General features: G+C 48.5%; 1 protein-coding gene across 1 annotated transcript in view; it reads right to left on the minus strand.

The window, feature by feature from the left end:
* Nucleotides 1-10552: 10552 nt before the first annotated feature.
* The window catches only part of SLC25A48 (solute carrier family 25 member 48), an 8476-nt gene continuing 3456 nt past the window's right edge, over nt 10553-15572 (minus strand). The window contains exons 4-8 of the mRNA XM_026047571.1: nt 15473-15572; nt 14678-14926; nt 13627-13760; nt 11318-11447; nt 10553-10759 (exon numbers count right to left, since the gene is read on the minus strand). The exon at nt 15473-15572 is cut by the window's right edge and continues 216 nt beyond it. Of these exons, the coding sequence (XP_025903356.1) occupies nt 11325-11447; nt 13627-13760; nt 14678-14926; nt 15473-15572 (606 nt within the window). The 3' untranslated portion in view covers nt 10553-10759; nt 11318-11324. The remainder of the gene's footprint in view (nt 10760-11317; nt 11448-13626; nt 13761-14677; nt 14927-15472) is intronic.

Genomic DNA, 15572 nt, shown 5'->3' on the forward strand with positions numbered 1-15572 from the left:
TGCTCTGATTTGCAAAAGCTGGATAACCACAGAAAAACAGGGGCTCTCTTACTCCGCAGAACTTTCTCTCCAGCTGAGTCTGGAAGGACTGGTTAAGGAGCCGAAGGATCTGCTTCGGATTCCCGTTGCTTTCCATCAGGCGCTCGGTTCCTTCCACAAAGCACGACAGCTCGTGGCCGGCCTGTCAAACGGAGACGGGGTCAGAGAGACCCGCCGAGAGGCCGGGATGCAGTTCGTGCTCCTCTGCCAGCGCAAAGGAAACACGGATTCCCTAATCCATGAGAATTAAGGAGAGCACAGCAGAAATGCCCGCGAAGGCAGTGGTGTTTGGAGGGCCCAGCATGCCCAGCCTGGCATTGTAAAGGTTTGGGGCACCTTCCTATCCAGCAAATTCCCAGCTTGCTCCTCAAAGCCTGCAGAGCTGCAGATGTGCAAGTCAAGCCTATGGGGAGCCTGTGCCTAACTCTAGGCTCGACTAATTGCACTGCAAGGACTCCTGCCCCTCAGGAAGAAAAATATCAAGCTCTGTTGTCACTTGTTGCTTACATATTAAAAATCTTCCTCATAAACGAAAGCAAAACTTATGCAAGGTGCAAAACAAACAAGGTTCAGCACAAGTAATACCCAACTTCTTTAAGACTTACAGTAACTTAGAAAAACAGCATCTTTACTTACCTCAGGAATAGGAAGGCATAAACATGACTGAAAATGAAAAGAGTGGGCATTAAAGTTCAGTCCTGCCAACATTTGGTACACAGATAAGTTGTGATTKAGTCTCGTAATACTCTCAAGGTGGATTTACTCACGCTGGTGGTGGGCTCCCTACATGGGCAATTTACAGAAATTTCATCCTGCACATTCTCATTCYGCATATTCTGAAAGAATAAAGAGGGAGAAAACCAGCATTTACCGTCACACACTTACAAGCAAGCGTTTTCACCGCATTCCGGTGCTCAGGAGCCACTTACAAGCAGACGGTTTGTAAAGCGGATAATTTCGCTGACTTGGCAATAGTGGCCTTGCACAGAGAGCAGCAAGGAGGACAGGAGCACGTAGGTCAGCATGCTGGCACCCGCGTGCATCGCAGTCTGACGGGTGAGGGATAGGAGGACACTCCTTTTAATCGAGTCTGCACAAAATTCCCATTCTCACATGGAAAAACCCAATTATAAAACTGATACCAGGTGCCCACTATTTCTTCCCACTAGCTTGGAGAGCATTTTAGAAAAATCAAACGTGGAATTGAGTCACCTACTGCAGTGACTTTTCTTTAGTACCGTGGAAATTCACACTGGCTCCTCAGAAGAGATTAGTTTGAGCATTGTAATATCACTCCCCAACAGGAAACAATGGTCAAAAGTCTTCTACGAAGGCATTTTTTTTTTTCAGATGTGGGTTTTGTCTCTCGCGTTTGTGCAAATCGTGGCTCCATGAAGGCAAAGAGACAATAGTGTTTGACATCGCCAGAGGTCCTTGGAAGATGCAGAGATGCCCAGCAAGCTCGTGCTCTCCTGGATGCAAAGCAAGACCTGGTGCAAGGGAAGCTGCTAATGCTGCAGGACCCCGATGTCCAGCCCAAGGAAAACTGCCTGTGTCTGGAGAAGTTGCCTGGAATTACAGCTCCTGCACTTGGCGTGCAGTCCTGTAGTCCTTGATGCCGGTCCTGCCAAGGCAGGATGCGCTGACATGAAGATACAGTTCAGGTCCTTCGAGGGTCAGACCGAACACGAGAGGCCTTGCCACGCTCGCCCTATAAAGGAGAAAGGACTAGCTGCAAAAACACTCTTAACTGACCAAAACAATATTAGCTTGGAAATTCCGCCAGGCAAAGTCTCCAAAGCAGGTTGAATGCTACAGGCTTCCGTGGCCCCAGAAGTTTCCTTCAGCTTCTCAAGCAGCCGTTGTTGGCGACGCCAGAGCCAACGTTCACCCTTCGGTTTCTCTCGGACCACCAGCCTTGGCTGGGGGCCGTCCCTTCCTCCCCGGGTGCCTCACTGCTCTTCTCTGCAGGCTGCGGGCTCCAGCGGCTCGGCCTGGCCCCAGGCGGAGCGGGCTCTTCCTGCAAAGAGAGAACACGAGCCAGTGCCCCTAGCCGGGCGCTCCTGCTCCGCCGGCTGCGGCGAGGAGGCAGCTCCCTGCCAGCGCCCAGCGCCTTGCCCGGGCTGCAGGCTCCAGGCCTCTCCTTTGAAGCTCGTGCTGGGCTGATGCAGTGTGGGAGGTGCACATCCTGCTGGGCACCCGCGCCTCTCCAGAAGGCCCTGGGTGAGGGCAGAGCCTTGGCAAGCCGGGGCTGGCAGCGGCGCACGCGGCTCGACGGGCACGAGCGCCCGGCTGGCACCGGCCACGCGTTGCCTTCTGCCTTGGCCAAGTCATTGGTTTGGGATGCGGACTATGCCATGGCCCTTGGTGGGCAGGTGCCTCCCGGGGGGAACGAGCTTCTGGCTCATGCAAAGSGGCATTTTCCTCAGCCTAGGTCAGCATGAGCTCACGGCATGGGCTACAGCTATCGGTCTGAAGCCCAGAACAAACCAAGGGGCGTGGGACACTCCTTGGACACTTCTCCGATGGCTGCACAAGCTGTTTCTCATCATGTGAAAGGACACAACTAACAGGCATCCTGGATCCCCACGCGGGAGTCTCCGTGCCAGCCAGCAGCCTCTCCTCGCTTCTCCTTTTCAAGGAAAGGGTGTTTCAAGGAGCTGACGGGCTCTGCTGTTGCAAGATGTGTTGCTGTTGTTCCTCCAGGCTAAATAGGCGACCAGAGAAGCTGCCTTAAACTTGCAGTAAATCAGAAACCAGCAGCTGTCACGCTGGCACAGAAAGTACTTTCCATTTAATTGCTTATAGCAGTAGTGGATTAGGCACGTGGGCAAGTGGCCCTGGTTGGATGGCCACTCGTGGGAGCGTAGGCTCCTCTCCAGCATGAAGGGGCTGATCAAAGTCCAGGGAAATCAGCAGAAATCTTTTTAATGGTTACAACTGATTCTGAGTTGCACCTTGAACAGTTAGGACCTAATTTAGTTTTATTATTATTAATAATTAATTTTATTAATTTTATTCTGAAAGTCTTCAAGTTTCTCACGTGTGGTATAAACCCTGGCCAAATGAACGGTTTAGACCTTGGGGGCCAGCAGTTTATGCTGCTAGGGACTTTTTGCTTGGTTGTAGAGAAGAGTTAAATTGTGGGGTTTTATTAAGGACATTGGGCTGGGTTCTCATCCATATTTTATCCTCTTGCATTAAGGGAATCTCAGCTTAGATGAATCAACAAGGATCAGCATTAAATGCAATGATTTCAAATGAAGTTGTAATACATTTCTTTTTAACCTGCCACTCCAGCAAAAGACAAGCTTTCTTTTTAATATAATTTTTAGGCAGCTTTGTTATTTTAAAAGTCTTCATTTTAATGATCAGCTCTGACAACATGTTTTCAGAAACATGTTGCAGTTTCTGTGCTAAATAGAAAGCAGCAGATGGGTTTTAGCCCTCATTTCTATGCATTTGATCTTCCCGTGCTTCCTCTCTCTTAATCTCTCCATAAGCAGGAGAGAGCAAAGTGTAGAGATGAAATAGACGTTTTCTGGCTTGCCACTCAAAAAAAGTTAAATTAATTGTAGCTAAAATTATTGCTTTAGGGAGGAAGGCGACAGTTTCAGTCCACATCCTCCCAGGCCATAAAACCAGAGCCACAAAAGGCCTCTTGCCAAAGCGGGCAGCCACCAAGGCTAAGCCTGGAGCTTTTCTGAAGCTTTTTGTTCCCTTTCAAGCTTTGTGGCTAGGAAAATCAGAAGGGAAATGAARCGCTAGACCCAAGGGTCTGCAATGCTGAGCCCAAAGGCAATGGGTGCGTTAAACCCCAATAAACAGCCCCTTCCTTGTCAAGGAAGGTGCTTGCCAAGGTCCCACTGGATTGGGCACTTGGATTTACAGCTTGTGGATCTCCATACCTCTTGTGGCTTCCTCATGTATGCCAGGATGTTGTCAATAAGCAGCCAAAGGCGAGGATTTAGGGATTGATCCCTAAGCCAGACAGCTGCCAGGGCCAAGCCATCCACAACCCAGTGGACTGGCTCAATGCTCAACTCAACACCCAACAAAAGTGCAAGATTTCAGCCCAGAAGAGCTATTTGGAAAAGCCAAACACACAAAATCGCCACCTACGTCGCTGTGGTCTTCTACAGGCAGATCCTTTGGCTCCTTGGGAAACCCACATCCAATTCCCCATACATTTCTGGTTTATATACAAATACTCCTGACTATAATTCCCTTTTAATGACTATTGACCAAAAATGCCACACAAATCCCATAGCAAAGCAAAATTTCCAAATCAGTATTTCTGCCTGCAGTGAGGATAGTTGGTATCGATGTTCTCAAGAGAGAATCTGCAGCTCAGTGTAGTATTTGCAGGAAATTCTCTATAATTTGCTTTTCTGTATAAAGAAAGATCCCTGCAGATGAAAACCAAAGATGATACACCAGCTTGGTTTAAACTTGCTGTGTGCACTTACTGAGAYGCAACAGCTTGCAAAAACCACAATGAAAAGATGCTCTTGATAGTCTGAATTTCCAGAGATAAGCTGCCCTGGAGTATTTCTTTTTGCTTTCCTTTAAAGGAAAGATGACATGTGCTGATGCAGAAATGACGGAAAAACAGTCGTGCGAATTCCTCCACAAAACTCCGAGCCACCGCGTAGTAACGCTGAGTTTGCCCATGACACAGGGATGTAAAACCCAGATGAGCTCAGGGAAAACTTCTGGCTCAGGCTCCGTTCCCAGCTCCACACAGCTAGGGGACCCACGCAGGGCTCCTATCAGGATCTGGAGGTGACACAACCCCTGTCATTTTGTAGGGAGCCTTAGGCAATATGAAGCCCTTTATATCAACTAACCAGAACAACTAGTGGTGCTCAGGAAACAAAAGAAGTAAAAGAAATGGGTTTTTCTGGAGGAATAGTAAAATTTAAATAAATGCTTGCCTTTCCAAGACCAGGAACCCTGGGAAGGCATCTGAGCTGGCCAGTTCTGCTGACCTGTCCCAAAATGTCCCCAGGCAAAATCTTCTGGTGCTCCTGGGCTGCTGCAGGACACAGGGACAGGACTGGGACCATCAGCCCAGCCCCTCAGCATCCCACCTGCAGCAAGGGCAATGGCAAACACGGGTTGGCCGACCAGCTCCGCGGGAAGCCACCAAACGCCTTCACCAACATGAACTCTCACACTGGACACTCTCACTGTGCAAAAATACCTGTGAGAAGAAGCCTCAGCAGCACCAGTCCTTTGGAGAACCGTATTTTGAATTCAGCCTCCTATGTGGAAATAGCAGGSAAGAGGGACAGACAGTATTTCTTCTGACAGCAGCCCAGGAACAAGCACGTTTCCCATTCAGATAAAAGGCTTGCAGCCTCTCAGCGTGCCCCCAAGCTYGGAAGCCTGCAGGACTTGAAAGGCTGAAGCACTTGCTGCAGCTCCATGTGACACAGATAGCAGKTTGCTGCAAGCACAGCCAGCAGAGACTGCAATTTGCTACGGCTGGCAGAGGTGGGTAACATTGCACAGTGAACTAGGAGAACATGCTGGGGGGCAAAATGTCAGGCTGGGGAGCAAACACCTTGGAGAACGTCTGAGAGGGGCCTTCAGAGGTACGAGTTTTCCCTACTTCATGCAATATTGCAGTCATGGGTGCTTTCCAGGATTTTCTCGCAGGGGAAGCATATGAAAGCACACGGTCCTGATAACAACACAACAGCCATACATCTCACACAAGCTGAGAGTCGAGGGAGCTGCAAGTGCATCATCACAAACGGTTTCTAAAAGTAAGCAGAGGAAAACAGGAACCACCAGCAGAGCCCCTCAATTCCCTTTTTTTTTTTTTCCAGGCTTTTCCTGATGCCAGTTTGAGCACCACCAACATACTCYGTCCTCACTTCAGCATTCCCTTTTGTGGGTCTGACTGTTCATACCACAAAAGAAAAGCATAACAGATGAGCTCCATGGCATAAGTCCACTCACCCTTCCTTGCTTGTCCTGCTGAGGGATGACCAGGAGGCTGGATTCTGCCCTGAGAGTGGCATTCAGCAGAAGGACGAATGCACAGGACAGACGGACAGCACAAAGCACTTACTCCTTGGCTGCACCACAGCCCTGCACTGTCCGAAGCCTCCTTGCAGCTTGATTCCAGTCTGGAAACCGTCACAAACCTGTTTGATGGAAGGCGTTTGATGGAAACACTGCAATCAYAGTTTAATAGAGTGATCATAGCTATTACTTCACACATAGCTGCATGAGTAAAGCTGTCTCTCTTCCATAAGGGTTGGCGGGATTTGCTAGACTACGTCATAAGCAGGCTAGGTAATTGATAAAAGCTTTGAAATCTGGGGATGTAGAATATGACCCAGTTCACGGAGAGGATTTATGCAAGTCCCGGGGTGCTTGTGCCCAGGAGGAACCAGCCTTGAAGCACTGGGTGGTCATGACTGGGCAACCATCTTCCTGTGCTCTCTCAACTGCAAATTCTATGTTTTCTCAAAACCTTTACACTTAGGTGAGCTGGGGTGCCCATTGCCATCTCCATAATTAAAGACTTTCACATTCCTTTCAGAGATTTGTTGATCTACAGTCTAGTGGTCTTGTTGTTCCACCTATACTAACAAGAAATTCATTGATTTAGTCAACGCTTTTTATCTTGCAGTGTAAACCTCAGCTGGGAACACTGAGACCTCCTTAAAAAGATATTCTTCTGTTGCACATACAGCACTTAACAGGTTGTTCTGCCTGCAGAGCTGTAGTGGGACATGTAGTTTAAGAAAACTGCTTTGGGAATCACTGTAATTGCTTAAATTTTCCCTCATTGTATGGCTTAATTACCTCTGGTGCCTACCTGTGGCAGCATACGTCACACATTATTTATCCACGTTGGTAATTATCAGCATGTGTTGCTATAGCAGTGGATATAGGAAAAAAATGTCTTAAAAGAAACTATTCCTCTTAYATTAAATGTAGCTCCTTGAACTTGTTCCTATTTCTGTCCTTGGGTGTCACCATTTTTTTCAGACTGCACTTTGCTTTTCTCTGCATGGACACAAGGCCTGCAGTGGCCTTCTTGGCTTACATTAATGCAACAGCTTAGGAGAGAACTTGTCACTATAAGATCCTGTTGCTACCCATACTACAAAATAAAAAACTTCACACTAACCAGAGCTTCAGGAGATACCTTATGCTTTAGTGGTTGAAAAGAAGATGCCTGCTGCTACGTCACAGATTACAAAAGAAAAAGAGAAATTCAGATGGGGACTGTGATCTCCCCTGCCACCGCAGTGTGAACCCACTACGTAGGGACTAGAAGGGACTCCCTAGATGTGAGAAAAAGCCTATCTGGCTCAGAGCCATCCCCGCCAAGAGTTTAGACATGCTAAAAACCACACGGGCCAAGTTCCTGCCTGAGCTTGTAGCTGTAGGCCAGGCTTAGCCTTAGGCCAGGCTTAACTTTAATTCAGGCTTTGGATTCTTTGAGGCTTCTTGTGTGGTGCCAGGGCACATGGCCCTGGCAGCGGGTCATTCTGGAACACCCTGGTTTAAGTTTGCCTGTTGGCCTGCCAGGCAAGTTTTAAAATCCCGTCAGCAATCACCCAAAAATGATTTGTTGGACACAATGACTTCTATCAATGGACAATAATGTTATCTCTGAAAAATAATGAATTTGATAATTTTTTTTAAGGCACCATATGACCCAGACCTGTTAAGTCTCTCCAGGCACACGTTTCAATTGCCATCCTTCACGTTCTTTCAGATGTGGGACTACCCCACCTGTAAGGTTCATCTTACCCTCTCTTCTGAGCTCTCGTCCCAGGCCCCGGACACAGCTGATCGGCATCCCAGGGTGTGGGTATGAGGTCCCTGGTAAAGGACATGCTCATGAGCTGAATTGTAGCTAGAACCACCTCTTCTTCTAGCACCCAACTCTCACACCTTGGCCACAAGCACTCACCTCCCATTGAATGTCTCTCTCACCATCACTTACTACTCTACTCACTTATTAGCTTGAATTGGGATCCATTGTGTTCACCCATGCCACAAAGAACCACAAGGCAAATTCTGCTCCGTGCTTCCCTCAACACTGCTGCCTTTGGGTAAGAGTCAAACCTTCCCGCTCCAGCTTTTCCTTACCAGGACCTACCCTATGGATCTTGGCCTCGTGAGCCGCGGCATAGCCGGCCAGTTGTGCTTGGGGTCTTGCCAGCCACAGCTTGTCTCCAGGACTGGACCAGGACCACACTGCAATCACCCCAGGTCACAAACTGTGGCCTCAAAGCCCACGATCCGGTCCAGCCCACGATGAGGGCTCTTCCATTAGCAGGGCAACGTGGGCTCATCCTGAAGCAACCAGGGACTTGGGCATTGAGTGTAGAAAGAGGGAACGTTGTTTTCCTGACAGCTTGAGTAATGCAAGCCAGTGAGCTCCTCATGGACTGTGTCCCCTCCCTGTCCTTGCTGTGGATGCCACCATGTGGCCAAACCCTTTTACTCACTTCCCATTTTATTTTGATCTCTTTGTATTAAAAGCTTCCTTCCCGCTCTCCTTCCACACCAGCTGACACACAGCTCTGTCCAACAGCTGCTTCCAGCAGGCACCCACTATCCCAGCCTGCCCTGAGGATCCATCTCAAAATTGGTTTCATTGTAGGGAGAAAATCAGGAAAAAAATATCAAACAGCTCTGTACACAAAGGTGAGCATTAAAAGCACAGAACTTAGGGACAGGATTACTCAGATAGGCAGCTCATTGCAAACCTCATCATTTTAATCCATTCATACTCCATTTTACATAAAGTCATTAGCTTAAGCAGTTTATTTGCACTGAAGAAACCATTTTCTCCAAGTATTATCCCTGGAGTCTTCTGTTATTACACACCTAAYACATACACATAAAGTATGTTCTTCAAAATAGGCAACATGGAAAGAATGATTTTTTAAAAAATGTGGCCAAAACCAAATATTTGTGTGAAGGCTCATCAATTTTATACGTAACATTTATCAGAACCAGCTCCTCTTGTTCTTGCCAAGCATAAAGGCACTATGTGAACCTGAGATGCAGCAACATGGGTTTGTTTCTACACCTCTTTAGGACCTTTCTGGGGTAAGTGGGTGCTAATTCAGGCCCCAAAGAAGAGCAATCCCCACTGTTACAGGAGATTAGGGCACCCATTTGTGAACTTTGCTCTAGACCCAACTTTGCACGTGCTGTTTGCTGGGACTTGGGGTCTTCAATTATCTTGCCCTCATTTACTATTCCTCCATTTCTTGAGGGACAAGGATGTTGGGGTTCCTCTTCCTTCTCTTTTTTTTATGGAGTAAAGCAGAATGGCTAATGCAGGTGTCTTCAGAAACCTTTATTGAGGTTGCTAAAATTGCCATCATTGGGTTTCTTGCCCAGAGCTTTCCTTCTCCAGAGGAAGATGGGGGAACTGTACGTTTTCCACAAGACCGTGTTGCCCCAGATAGTTCCTTTGTGATGCACTTGGCTCCACGAGGCTGCCACCTGCCACCTCTCCTGCCAGTGCYACCCGTGTCACCAGTCCCAGCAGAGCTGGTTCTCCTGCTTTTGGCATCAGAAGCCCCATGCTTAGAAAATAAAGCACGGATAAACAAAAGTAGCATAAACACCTTAAACAGAARTGATGAGAATGATGCAAGATCTTGAGAGTAAATGAAAAGCTGAGGTAGACCAAAAAGATACCTGGTTCTGCACCCACATCCTGTGGGTAGGATCGCAACAGGTCTGAAGTTGGCCCCTACGTTTTGCAGCATATAGTGTGGGATAAAATCCATATCCCTTAAAGAGGCTTCATTTGGCAGTGGCCTCTTAAGGCTGCCAAGAGATGCCAGCAGAATTTGGTACTTGCCAGGACAGACTGTCAGATCCAAGAAACCAGACTGTCCAGATTCTAGCAAATCCCTGGAAGTCTACAAAGCAAGTTAAGCAAATTAAGGGGCAGCTATCTATATGAAATACAGACTTGTTCTACTGTTTCCTGAGGAATAAGGAGCAGTTTACACTCCACATTTATCATCTTCTTGTTTTCTCAATTTAACTTACAGCTTGGATGACGAACTGTAGTTGTCAAAGCCCTCCACCTCCTTTAATGTATTAAATTGTGACAAACTGTATGGGGAATTTCAAATTGTTAAACAAAAGTACCCCAGGGTGGAGTCATCCATTTTTTTTGGTCCTGAAAACAAACTAGGATTTGTTAGGAATCCAGGACTTCCTACATGGAAAGCATCCTCACCCCCAGCATGCCTCCTCCTCTTTTTTTCCCCTCGAGTGGAAGTTTCCTGTTTACAAAAACATATATATATATTTTTATATATATATATGTATATCTCCAATATTTTGTAAAAGAAACTTAAGTTGATGACAGACAGCTCATTCTTGGATAGATATCATTCTTCTGTGTAAAGAAAGCCAGTTGTCCTACTGGCTCAATGGAAAGTTCATCATTGCTGAAAAAGCCCAGTGCAGCTAGAGCAATTATTAAGGTGCTTATAGAAAATYGAGTGAAGTGTTCTTTGGATTTGGATTGAGCTGGTGCAGGTTTGGAGCTCTCCCGTGGCCAAGTCCATGGCTGAACACAAAGCGCAGTCCATGAGCCGAAGGGTTCTGTGGTTGCAGGGTGCTGAGGCCGTATCCCATGCTGGGAACGGCACCTCACCTCACTGCTGATTTGGCCCAGGAATGTAGCAGACTGGTCAGGTCTTCTTAGCTACACTTTTGAGATAAGAGAGAAGGAAATTTATAAAGCACCACAGAAAACAKCAAGGACTGCCAAGAATCATTTTGAGTATTTAACTTCTAAAAAAGTTTCTGTAATCAGATATTTTTAATGTTGCTCCTTTACACAATCCTAAGTTTACAAGGGAAAGTCAAGACTCTTTGATAGTGCTTAATTTTGGAACCTTGTGCATGAATCTATGAAGGAAAGTATAAGGTGCACAGATGTTAATGGGAATGATATTTCAAAAATTGTTAAAYGTTAGGGAATGTTCTCCTTTCAAACTTTTATTTCTGGCTCACACCAATCAAGACAATCACAACAATCAAAATGATTGGAATGAAATCCCAGAAGATCTGGATTGAAACCTAGCATCTTGCCAGTTTTGCTATCTCTACCAAATCCCACAGACCAAAATTTGAAACGTGCTCAACACGAGAAGTTTAGGCACCCACTTATCAGTTTTCCCTCTGACTTCTAGAAGATCCATACAATTGCAGAGATTTGCTTTCTAATTTTAATAATGCTAGAGGGTCTTTATGCGCTGACCTGGAGGTTAAGGACTGGCCTCAGTTTGGTCTCTTTTCATTGCTTTGAGAGACAGTTCATAGCCAAGAAACATGGCTGAACTCATTGGAAATCCTCGCACTGCATTGACCGTGATGCCCCTGAAAAAGACCTGTTGGGGATGGAAAAAGGTTAGAGCGTAGGAATATGCTGACTATTTTAAGAAGAAAACATTGAACTAAATCACAGTGGAATTCTGAAGAACAAAATCGTGACTTGCTCAAGAGATCCTCTCACTGCTAGTGTTTGCTGTCATATGCATTGGGGATGAAATTAGTGTGATATTTGCATGAGGAGCCCCTAGACCCCTCAGCACAATCCAGAATGGGCAGAGGTAACCAGCAGTAGCATAGCACTGGTGGAGAAGAGAAAATGGGAAATCTCAAACTTCTTCCTGCAAAACCCCACCTGCAGCCAATCCCTCTGTCTCTTTTCATACATCCATGGGGATCATGCTGACAAATCCCCATGCAGAACAGGAAGGTTTTCACTCAGTAACTGCTCCAACTTCTGGAGCTGAGTCTACAGGAGCAGAAGACACTTTGGGAAGCAGAAGAGGAGCAGAGAAGCTGTTACACTCCGGGATCAGCACCTGATTCAAGCAGAATAAGCCACAGGACACATCTGCAGTGCCATATGCAGCAAGAAGCAGGCTCCCATCAAAAGACATTGAGAGGTGAGATGCTCCAAACTGTCCTTGCAGGGCTCTGTTTCTCCCCGCTGACCACAGAAAAGGGGCAGCARGAATAACACCAGGGTCTGGATTAGCTCCCTGCAGCATCAACCCTCACGTCTAAGCACTGTCTGAGCGCAGTGCGTGCAAGGGTGCACACAGGGCCGCCCCACGCGGGTCCAGGAGAGCCTGCCTACAAAACCATGGTCTCTGCAGGCTCATTTCACCCCAAATCACCCCATTAACCAGCCGCGCTAGTCACTGCGATCACCACTCTAAACCACAATTTCACAATTGATGTGAACACCAACAAAACCAAAGCCCTCAAGAGCTTACAAAGGCACAGATCCCACAACTGCCTTAGGAAGAGATTGAAGATCCTGGCTCCGACATTGGAAGTCTTTAGGTTACAGGGTCTAACCAGCACGTCCCCTGAAATACCGAGCTCACTCACCACCACCGTACCCTGAGGTCAATGCATACGGTGCATGCTGCTGCCACGTGGGACCGAGAATCAAAGCATGGGGCCTATGATGGAGTTGGCAACGGGAAGTTGGGATAATGTTCACTTGATTTACTAGGGGTGTGTTATTATTTTGTTTGAAGAGATAGAATTTTCTTGGAGGAGATTCAAGGTTTCCATAATGTAACACATGTCAAAGCCAACTTAAGCAATAACGAAGATTTACGATGAAGAGGCCACAGGCACATATTTTTCTCATCAAAACAAGAGAGCCACATTTGCATTTTTCTCATGCACATCAGACAATTGCTTTCACTGCTGAGAGTGCTGCTCATATATCTACGAACAAGCAAACAGCCAGACCTGCATTTGCCATTTCTCAGTGACATTCCAGCAGTTCTAGGTCTCCCAACACGCAGAAAGCTTTTTCCTTGCAAAAAAAAGGGCCCACTCACCTTATTCAGCTCTCCCTCAACCCTCCTGCAGCCTTTCCAGGTGCCTCACAGAAAACCCACAAGCAGCTCCGACCTCAAGCAAGAGAACTAAGCGCCTCAATCAACTGTCAATATTCAGGCAGAACAAGGATGGTGGTGAGGATGAGGATGGAGAGAGAAGGGGGAAAACGCATGGAAATGCCCTTTCCAGCCATTCAAAGTCTTATAGTGAGCTGTGATCCCTGCTTTGATGCTGCTTTAAGAGCACAGCCAGCTTCCCTGTTTTGGGGCAATGCTTATGGGCCATGCAAGCTACTCCAAGGAGCAGCCCACAGTGGCCAAGGTGTCCTTGGATGCAACTGTGGCCCCTGAACCAGAGCCTGGATGTGCCCAGGGCTTTTCCCTYGGCAGAGGCAGTCACAGAGGTGACATTTCCCACTGCTAGCTTATGCTGACTCAGGTTATATCCCAGTTCAACACCCCGACATAAAGTGCTGCTTTACGTTAACAGCCCCAGCAGACTATGACCCCGGGGCTGTCGCTTCTGCATTTCTGCAGGCACCTTCTTATGCTCATCGTACTGCTTTAGAAAGAAACTGCCCTGGGATGAGTGCTTACAGGGAACTGCCTTTGGTCCCCCCTCATCTGCCTGCAGCTGGGTTTGTGAAAGCCAGTGTATTGAAAAGTCCAACACCCAGATATCCCTTCAAACCCCACTTACTTTTAAGCCCTCGCTCTGGTAGCTCTGCAGGATACAGTCCAGGATCCCTTTGTACCTGTTGACGTAAACGCCGTCCGCCTGAAGCCGACTCTTCACCACATCCATCGGGGTCGCAGTCCCCCAGGAAATCGCTCCTAGGAAAAGGCAGGCGAGAAAACCCTCCTTATCCTGACMCAGATCCTCGGGCTTTGATCGTGCCTGGAGGTATCTCAATAACTTCCTGTCTGGGCTTTCTTGGCCATGGCCCAGCGAACCAGGGCAATAACCTGGCTCAGGCAGGGAAGGCGCCTGGGAGCARAGCTCCCTATGTCGGGAAGCAGCGTTGAGGTTTCAGAGGTTGCAGCAAAGCAAATTGCACGYGGTGCTCCTGGAGGTGCTCCCCGAGCAGCGGTGCTGCTGTCACAGGGATTCTGGGGACAAGGGGGACACTCGGAGTGATGCTTGGAGCAACTCCCAAGGAAACCTTCATGCAACATTATTGCAAAGCGAATTTTGTGCTGAGAATGCAAAAGGGAAGCTGCTTTGCCTCAAACAAACAGCAGGATCCCTGCACCTGGTGCAYGTTGTGACTCCAAGAGGGAAGCTCTGCACTGGGCAGCCTGCAGCTGCACAGGCCTGCCCGGCGCTCGCCTACCACGGCCTCTTGCTTAAGCTCAGCCTAGCGCATGTGCAGCACAGGCCGCTCCTGCCTGGCACATCAGGGTGTTGGTTGGGAGTTGCCCTTGGGACACGCCAGCGACGCGCCAGGGATTGCAGCGACTGGCAAGCCCTGCCCGAGCCGAGCAACGGCCTCCTGCGGGATCCTGCACTCCGGAGAAGGGAAATAAACGGGATGGGCTTATTGACCAGGCCGAGGGACGTGGCGCTGGGCAAGGGAGAGGCCTGGCACCAAATCCTCTCCCTGGGGCCAGCACTACGGAGCAGTCCCAGAGCAGCCACGCTGTGGATCTGCCCTGTTAAAAACTGATGGTTTGCCCTTGAAATTGCTGTTCTGGAGAAACAGCAATTTTTTGTAGGGGTTAAAAACAAAAACCCAAAATTGGGAGCTTACCTGCCACACCGCCTGCCAGCCACACAGAAGAGGGGCTAGGGGAAATGCATCCATCCGGGGTGATCCATGCACAGAAAAACACGTAAGGGATAAAATACAGGCAATATCCAGGAACGTCCCGCAGCAGCATCGCTCCCGCGCCCCGGTATATCCCCGTTATCCCTTCCTTCTGCAGGACTGTCCTGAAACAGTGAATGGGGCCTCGGTACACGGGAAATCCAGGCACAGGSGGTGTCGATGGAATGTTTGCTAGGAGAGAAGGAAAAAGAGGGATACAAGTGTTGGAATAACACACGGCAAGAGTGAACAGGCTAAGCAGGATGGAGGAGAGGATGCTCATGCAGGAGCAGGACTACTCTTGTAAACCAAGCTCAAAGCAAGTCTAGCTTTGCCGCCTTCCTCAAAGCCGCTTCCACCTGCAGCAAACTCCGTGCAGGAGCTGTGGGGCAGAGCCCGACCTCGTTCCAGACACAAATCCCGACGGTCAGTGGCCTCCGAGCCCGGCTGAGCAAACAGGCCGCAGAGCTGCCCCCGGCACAGCTGTTTCCTCACTGTTGACCCAAACGGGAACGTCAGGAAGCTCCGGGGTGCTGGTGTCACTGCTGACTACCAAGGTTGCCTCATTGCCTGGAGCGTGTTGGATGCTCCCAGACGCCGGGATATTCCCTGGCATTCACCAGCTCCCTGCGCTGCAAAACCCACCCAGAATCACCGCCGGGGCTCACCAAAACGCAACCAGAAAATCCCAAACCCGCCAGAGAAGGGTGGAAAACCCGCCCCGTCTCGCCTGCCTACCTTGGAGCAGCGGCTGCGTTTGCATCTGYAGCCTGATCTTGACGAGGTCCACGGGGGTGCCGATGGCGACGGAGACGGCGCCGGCCAGGGCGCTGGCCAG

This window comes from Nothoprocta perdicaria, unplaced genomic scaffold (genome assembly GCF_003342845.1).
Source record: "Nothoprocta perdicaria isolate Ctin4 unplaced genomic scaffold, notPer1 scaffold_5, whole genome shotgun sequence".
Lineage (NCBI taxonomy): Eukaryota > Metazoa > Chordata > Aves > Tinamiformes > Tinamidae > Nothoprocta > Nothoprocta perdicaria.